Source organism: Pithys albifrons, chromosome 3 (assembly GCF_047495875.1).
Source record: "Pithys albifrons albifrons isolate INPA30051 chromosome 3, PitAlb_v1, whole genome shotgun sequence".
Taxonomy (NCBI): domain Eukaryota; kingdom Metazoa; phylum Chordata; class Aves; order Passeriformes; family Thamnophilidae; genus Pithys; species Pithys albifrons.
In genome coordinates, this window is record NC_092460.1 from 47,415,189 (window position 1) to 47,424,249 (window position 9,061).

General features: G+C 37.4%; 1 protein-coding gene across 2 annotated transcripts in view; it reads right to left on the bottom strand.

The window, feature by feature from the left end:
* Nucleotides 1–7,475, bottom strand: part of LARGE1 (LARGE xylosyl- and glucuronyltransferase 1) — a 216,455-nt gene extending 208,980 nt beyond the window's left edge. For both annotated transcript variants that reach the window (XR_011697439.1, XM_071551666.1), the window contains exon 1: nucleotides 7,370–7,475. Coding sequence is in view for 1 of the 2 variants with exons in the window: in XM_071551666.1 (XP_071407767.1) it covers nucleotides 7,370–7,475 (106 nt within the window). In the remaining variant the exon portion in view is untranslated. The remainder of the gene's footprint in view (nucleotides 1–7,369) is intronic.
* Between the last annotated feature and the right edge of the window lie 1,586 nt (nucleotides 7,476–9,061).

A 9,061-nucleotide genomic window follows, 5' to 3' on the forward strand; every position in this document is an offset into this window, starting at 1 on the left:
TTTGAAATTACTTTGTTAGAGGGAAAGAAGTTAGAAGCTTCTACAGTTGCCAGAAACACAGAGAGAGAGAGATGAGAGATGCTAGACATTCTACCATTGAGAAATACACTGCAGCATGAGCTCAAGATTTATTTAGGTACCAGGAGATCCATATGGGAGCTAGATTTTATAAATGCCCTAATTGTAGGAAAAGCAACTTTAACATCAATCAGCTGCATGACATCAATCACAGCAAGTCAGGCTACATTAGTTCCAGCACTCAGAGGAGTTCTGGTGTACTTATACTGCACATTTTGTTTCAAAAAGTCAAGCACTACTTCTTGGGGTTTGTTCGTTGTTTTGGGTTTTTTTTGACAAGACATTTAAGCTCATCTTGCTTTTCTGTTTTTCTACAGAAAACCAGATTTTGACCATGAAGTCAGTAAGTACCTATTTTTCAAACAAATAAGGAGGAATAATCAGGAAATAGTGCTTCTACTGTTAGTCCTCCATGCAGACCTAACAAAATTTGGGCATCCAGATGTCTCTTTTTCCCGGGAGAAATTTGCTCACCTCTGTGTAACACTACTTTTACAGACAGTAATTTTGCAAAAGTTTTTTCAAAGAATGAGGAAGACAAAAATGAAACAAAAATCTTGAGAAATCCTACAGATTATATTCAAACTAACCTGCTGTTCCAAAGAAGCTGGACCCTTATTCTTGCTCAAAGAATTCCTTTTCGTTCTGACCTTTATGTTTCTACCAATTAAGAGTTGACTAGAAAAAGAAAGAAAAGAGAAAACTAGTGTTTAGAAAAAAAGAAACATTACGCCTAATCCAAGAGATTGCATAGAGAGGAAATCAGGTAACCCTGCAGATTCCTTTACTTTTATGAAAGAGTAAGCATTTACTTAAAAAGGATGAGTGTCAAAGGAGAACGTGTGTCCCCTGTACTGGATTTCAAAGAAAGCAATGAGGACTTGCTTTCATTTGGCACAGCACACTGACAAAAGGAATGGCTGTTGCAAGATTCATGGCTTTCCCTGAGATGATAGGATATTGGTTTAAGGATGCAAACTCCTGGCAAGCTGAAGAAGAAACACCACTCCTCAGCAATTAGGTGCTGAGCTACAGTGCCCCTTATTAGTTAAGGACAAAATGATACTGCAGCATTTAAGTATTTTGTTTAACTGAAAGAGTGGCTGAGAGTAAAAAAACCCCTCCATGCTTCTCACTAACTCCACAATTTGACCTCCAAAAGCTTCTCATGACCAAGTTGTATTTTGGCGGCTATTCTTGGCCTAAGATCATTCTTGTTTTGCTACAGAAACAACTTCAAATTTCCTGTCACTGCTCAGAAACAGACTGCTTATTTATAGAATGGGGAGTAAAAGTCTTTATATTTTCATAGTCACTTATTAACTTTATTTTCTTAGATGATGAACAGATATGGCTTCTCAAGTCTTTAAAACAAAATAAATATTGGAACACTGGCTTGCAAGTTAAGGATGATGAGCAGAGAAGAAGGTTAAGCTTTCATAGCATGGACCTTCCAGTCAACAGCACCCTTCAGCCAAACTTCATCAGTACTCTTGAAATCACAAGCATTTCATAGCAGGACAAGTTTTCCAAGATAAAGCAACAAAACTTCATATAAGCGTGAGGTCATTACTATCATGATTGATTTTATTCTTGTAGGCTCCCCAAACATACCTAAGTAGGTACAGTGATTGCAGGAGAGATAAAAGTGTTTAAGTGACAATTTTCTAACTCCTAAGAAAAAAAAAAAAAGGAGGAGTAGACCACTATCATTTACTCCCGAATGGATATGAAGGAGTTGCTGTCTTAACTAAAGATGGCCCATTTTAACTAAAACAGACCTCCTGTAAACCTGCTCAAGTATCCATCACAGTAACACCCTTAGTATATGCAGAGGCACCCTTTCAGGACTTCTTCTCTCAGAACTTTATTGAAAAGACTGGATCAATACAGAGGTTGAAGCTTCTATTTCAAATGGAGGCTGGATTAAGTTTTCCTATTTAATCCTGTTGAGACACATACCAGATAAAATTCAGGCCAACTGAAGGAAATGTAATAAAAAAAGCAATTCCAGTTTTTGCTCCTTTCTGATTACATTGTCTGTGAAGGGATTATTTTCTGTTGTTTGTTCATCAGTCGCAAGTGTCCGACAGACATGTTAGTAATTAATTATTTGTTTGCCTCTTCCTATGACTAACTTATTGTAAGCATTAAAAATTCAGGCAGTTTTCATTATGCACATAGATCATGTGATAAACTTTTGGCACTTAACTAGATAAAGCTGAACTCCCAGAATCAGTCTTCTGATTCAAGTATTCACAAATATGATTTCAAAATCTACTTCCTATGAATATTAAAACTGGATATTCATTGTTTCTGTAGACAGTTTTCCCAATTAACATATTCACTAGAATATTTATGGAAACATACTCAAAAAGAGTGTGAACAGCATCAAAGTGAATCCATTTAAATACTAAGATGAGTATTTGCAGCCTCCCTTCAATTTATTTTATTGTATTTGATGAGGTGTTTGCCCAACTCTGGCTTCAATCATATCTCTACAGATGACTTTGACTAAAATGAATTGTCAGAGAATGATGGTTGCCCAACACTGGAGTGAAAAGAGGACAATCAAGGCAAGCAAGTCACAGGAAGGAAGGCAGACTATTTTTTCAAATGTTAGCCAGGCAGTTCAAATAAAACAGTCAACTGCTCTCTCACAAACTCCCTGCATGATCTCACACACTTCTCAATTTTTCATCTTAAAGCAAACATCACCAGTCTTCTCTTCCTGTGAAATATGTTCTACACAGGAGCCCTACAAACACTCTTTAGGGCTTCCAACCTCAAGTGGATCCAGCACACAGAGACTGGTAACTCAAGTATTTTCATCCTGCCAAAATGTAAGTGACTGGAAATCTGCTGAGGTCACAAAGCCACAGCAGACCTTTCTTTTTTTTTTGTTTTGTTTTTTAGGAATCAGTAATCTAAAAAGCATGGTCAAATTACAGTTTCAAATCTCTATACCTTCATGATAAAGGGGACAGGAAAGTGCTGCATAAAGCTTGGAAAATTAAGTTATTTATGGAGCTACTGCTGGTTAGGGAAATTGCTATTTTCTTTCTAATGAAAATTCATCAGGTGTTATTTGATTATATCCTCTTCCCTGTTTTAAATGCACTCCACCCTTCCTACTCTATTACTTCATCTGTTGAATGTAACGTAATCTAAGAACGTTGGAACAATTAACTTTTTCATTCGAAGTAACTGATAACTGAAATTATGCTGTCCTTGTGCATTATTAAAAACAGTAACAGTAACCAGTTGCGTTCAAAGGCTGTACAATATTCAGTATCAAGTTTAATATTCTAGTTCATCACCTTAATAGACATTTACACATGATTAATGAGGCTTTTAGTCACTATTGCTATCACAGCTTGGGGAATACCACCTCCAATGAATATTCTGAGGGAATGGGCTCACTGGCAGTGTCTGAGTGACAACTGTGAAGCAGCAGGCTGACATGAACCTTCTGACAAGATAACAAAACCCAAAATAAAACAAAATTCTGTCTTAAGGAATTGCAAACTACTTCAGAAGCAGAACATGGAAATTGACTGCACTAAGGCATATTTTATATTACAGATTCACTAACAAAGCTTTTAAAGGATTTCTAAATATGATCCCACTACCATGCTATGGTGAATGAATAACTTAAATTCTTAGATACAAATACATGGATGAGTAATGCAATTCCTAATTAAATCAAGAACATATAATTGCTGGGCAAAGCACTGCAGGTATCCTACTAAACAGAGACATTTGAGTCTAGCGCTCTGAAACACAAAAAAAAGCAAAAACCTCCAAAAAGAGTAAAATAAAAAAAACACCAAAAGTTTTTGCTATGACAACTCAGCTGGATCAACCTTTTCCCTGAGACCAAGAGGTGATTTGTCTACTCTCTGTATGTATCTTCAAACAGAAACATACCCAGGCCATATGGAGCAATAATGAGCAGGGATTCCCCACAGGTAAATCATGCTTGACCAACCTGACTGCCTTCAGTGATGAGATGACTATGAATACAAGATGGCTAGTTGATGTGATCTCCCTTGAATTTAAGCACAGCATCCCTGTATCCAGTTTGGGATTTTACAGTCTATATGGGTGGACTAGATGAGTGAAGGATCAAAGGGTGATGGTTGCTCATTCATGCTCTGTCTGGAAGGCGGTTACATGTGGAGTTCCTCCATGTCTGTTCTGTGACTAGACCTTTTCAGTGACACACAGAATTCACCCAAGATTGCAAATGACACCAAGTCTGGGCATTGCAGTCAATAAACTCACAGGCAAGGGTGCCACCCAGGGGGAACTAGACAGACTGAAGGAATGAACAATGCAAAGCCCTTTGCTCAGGAAAACTAACCCTCTCATAATGGCACAGACTGTGTATTAGTCCTGGTGGGGAAAAATCTGTAGTCCTGGTGCACAGAACATTAAAAATCATCAACAGGAACAGAGCAAGTAGGCTGAGGAAAATGACCATTTCCCTTTAATTGATATTTTTTAGCCCCCATCTGGAACATCGTGTCCTGATTGGGGTTCCAAATAGAACAGCATTGATGAAGTTCAGAATAGGGCTACGAAGTTGTACAGGGGCTGAAGTGCTGGTCTGGGCTTGTTCAGCTTGAAAAAGAGAAGGCATTGGCTTACCAGCAGCCTGCTAGTACCAAAAGAAAGTTACAAGAAGACAGAAGCAGACTCTTCACAGGGATACATGGTGAGGAGATGTGTGAGATCAGACATAAATTGAAGAAAGGGAGGTTCAAACTACGTATAAGGAGAAACTCTTCCACCTGAGGACAGTCAAGAAGTGGCACAAGCTCCTCAGGGAGGCCATCTAGTCTCTCTCCTTGGGGATTCTCAAGGCACAACTGAATAAAGGCCTCAGAAATCTTGTCTGACGCCAAACCCCACATCGATTTGAGCAGTTTAATGAGAGAACTCCTGAGGCCCCTTACACACTGACTATTGAGTCTATGAAGATACCAGGTATTGATGATTTCTTTAATTTAGTGGAGAAAAGTCTAAAAAGAACCATTTACTCAAATCTAAAACTGGATGAATTGAAAATTTCTAGCACTGTGATTAACCAAAGAAACTAATGCCAGAAGACAGAAAAAAATCTCCATTTCTGCTGGTTTTATATCAAGGCATAATGCTGTTGCAAAACAATTTTTACTCAACTATAGAATCACAGAATGATACAACTGTTTACGTTAGAAAAGACCTCTAAGATCATTGAGTTCAATCATCCACCCAGCACTGCCATGTCCACTACTAAACCGTTTCCTTTAAGTGCCACATCTGCAGCTCTTTTAAATACCTCCAGGGATGTAACTCAGCCACGTCCCTGGGCAGACTGTTCCAGTGCTTGTCAACTTCTCCACAAAGAAATTTTTCCTAATATCCTATCTAACCCTTCCCTGGTGTGACTTGAGGCCATTTCCTCTTTTCTGTTCCTTGCTACCTGGGAGACGAAAGCCACTCCCACCTCCCTACAACCTCCACAGAGAGCTCAAAACAAGTGTAAAGTGTGTGAACCACTGCGAAGAACAAAACAAGAAGTTACATAATTATGAACAAAACAGCTTTAACTCTCTGTCTGTAATACCCATAAGTTAAGGAAAACACTAGCTATTAATTGGTTAAATAAATATCTAATTGACCTTAATTTTAATCAACAAAGCCTAAATAATGCCCCATCCAAAAAAAAGAGAAAACAGATACAGAAAAGTAACTGAAAGAATTACTAACTTTATGTAATTTCCAGTACTTTTCCAGTGCAAGGGTTTGTAATAGGTAATGGGCTTTTGCTCCCTGGTTTGCATTTAAGATTAATTCACACTAAGAGCCTTAAGTCACTTCAAATACCATGTAGCAGCAAATTTCAAGATTTGTATTGAGTTCCCTGTAAAAACAAAAGGATTCTACACACAGAGGAATTTAAAACACCATGGCATTATCAACTGTGGACACAATTAAAATAGTCATTACCACAAGGCAGCATAATATTCTTCTAAAAGCAAAAAGGTGAGGCCTGCATTTGCTCAGCTTTTAAAAATCAAACAAAATCAGTAATGTTCTGCCTGCCAGATCATTAGTTTTCAAGTATGCAGCCAGGTCCCCTTATATTTCCAATTTAACATCGGTCTCGTAAGTATTTCATTCTAGAATGAGCTCACAGTGTTACTGCATATAAAGGTATAATTTTAAGTAATCAAATAAATTTGCATAAACAAACATTTGTACTTGTCATGTAACTAATTCAGAAGTGCATGCAATACACACTGAAAATCTTTACATGTTCTTCATTGTAATTTAACTTGGAAACTCATTTTGTTTCAATACAAAGCACAAATTCGTCAGACAAGGTCGCATGAAAGAAGCTCGACATTTTAAACAATGCCTTTTTAAAATTATCTGACTGTAAAATAGTGTCTGAACAGATTTTAAAATGTTGAAACACCTTTCCTTGTGCTAAGATAACAACAAAGGCTGAACAGGTTTTTTTCACTCTTGCCAAAATAACGTACCTATTGTCAAACATTAAATGCTCCATCTCAGGACAAATGAAATAAACAAACAAAAAAAGCTACAAAGTAACAAAAACCAGGACAGCAAGAATCTTTGAACATCACCTTACTGAAGTATTACTGCTGAACTTCTGTAAGGCCAGAAAAAAAACTTCATCAGATAGGCCATTTAAAAGGCGAAGTAGAGATTATTCCAAGTCTCATTATAAATCATGCTTATTACATAGCTGCAAGTCAATGTACCCATAAACTGAAGGGTTTCCACCAGAAGAAGGAAGGGAACAGAAAGATATTCTTGCTATAGCATCTCACTGCCACTCACATGGATGTGGATTCAAACTTATATGAAGAAATTTCATATAGGTATTTATTGATTTTCTGTGTTCAGCACATCTAAAATGAGATGTTAACTTTAATTAAAAGTAAAATCTTACAGGGCATAGGATAGATCAACTTTTAAGAATTAAAAAATGTAGAGAAGAAATTAGTAACGTGGGGTTTTTTGTTGCACTTTTTCAAAGTTCAAAGATGAGTGGAAAATGAAATAACTGCAGTCAGTAATTAACTTGTCCTCAGCAGTGAGAACATGGTAAGGAAGGCCCTTTGTTGAAATCTGCACCTTGGGAACTATTTCATATGCAAGACATATGAGATTTATTTAAATAAATTCAGTGATGACTGATCTGCATTTGTCTGCCCAGATACAAATCATTCAATAGCCCACCACCTCTCCCCAGCCATTATTCCTCTCCTACCTTCAAAACTCCCAGCAAACAGATAAATCCATGTAATGGCTGGGACAAAAAGGATGGTCAGAGAGGCAGCCAGGAATTTCCGTCGCCCTCTGCAGATTCCCAGCATTCTCTCAGGAGTGCAGATTCCCAATCCAATGTTGTTCCTATGTTGGAAGCAAATAGTCCACAGCCTCCCACATATTACTTCCTGAAAAGGAAAGAAAAAAAAATTCAACAGCTTATCTCTCTACAGAAGGTTACAGAGTATGCCAGTGTTCTTAAAGAGTTAAAAGAACACAGTTAAAAATAAGGTTACTGCAATTGCAGGGCACTACCCCTCTGAAAATTATTCACAACTACTAAATAATAAAACAAGTTTTAGAAGTCAGACACTAAGTCAATAAAACATGTCATGTCACCTAAGTACACATTAAGCTCCATCTTACCACAAGACATCACTTTTATTTGGGATTTTGCCCTTGTTTAACTCTGCAGAAACTCTGCGTTCTTTGATGCCCATGTGTGCTGGGGTCCCATGGAAGAGAAGAGAAAGCCACCTATAATTCTTAATCTGCTCCCAAAGAGCAAAAGTCACACCACCAAATCAATGAGCTGCCTGCACAGCTGGTCATGAACTCAAGAGAGTGAACCGAAAAAGGAAAGGCAAAGTTTGAGGGTAGAGAAATGTTATTAAAATGACCCACCTTTGCTCATCAAAAAGCAAGCCTGAGGAACTGCTATATAAAAGGGGAGAAGAGAAAGTGCAAAATGGGAAAGGAAACATCATTATTCAAAAGAAGATATCAGGAGCTTTAGACTCTATGTCATGAGAAAAGAAGTGGATTCTGGTGAGTAACACTGTTTTTATTAGGAAAAAAATAATTCTGATCTTAATTTGAAATAATTGTTCTGCATTTCAGAGAGGTCAAGATGTCAAAATAATATGATGATTTTTATTCATTAAAAAATGGATATTCCCATACCAGTGCAGGCATTTAGGGCATAAAAATAATGTTTCATATTGATTACTGGGGGTTTTTTGAAAGGGAAGGAAAGGCAAGTAGACAAGTTGAAGAGGGAAACAAAGGTATTAAGTTCATGTAAATCTAGTAAATCTAGTTCAGGTTTTATGTGAAAGGGCTTAAGTTTTTCCATTCTAAAAATAAAACTGGTCTACAAGAGTGATAGGGAAATAAACACAGACTCTGGCAGTACAAGATGTCTAATAACAGTGCCCTTTGACTTATGCTTAAATTAGCACTAGAGCCAAAATAAGCAATGAAAGCATTTCTACAGTGAATTAACAATGGCTGCTGCGTGTCTTGAAAGCGTGCCTGAGCTCTACAACTCTGGATATATTGCTGTGGAATTCAATTTTGAAATTAAATCACAGCAAAAATGAGAACTGGAGACAAGAGAAATGGGTTCAGACAAAAACCTCTGATGCTGGAGATACCTGGCTGCAGTAGTCAGACAAACTTACAAGTGTTGCTTAAACAGTCAATAGCGCTCACTTTACTACACCACGGTTTAAGAGCCATGATAGCACTCTGACCTTGGAACTGATAAAATGGACTATAATTTGTTCCGAGCCAGCACAAAAAGCATTCCATTGTGTCAGCCTTTCAATGGAATGAATGCCTCACCACAGAGCTTTTGCACAAAATATGTGGACAGCCTTAATATTAACAACTGTGGTATTAGAGTCACTCT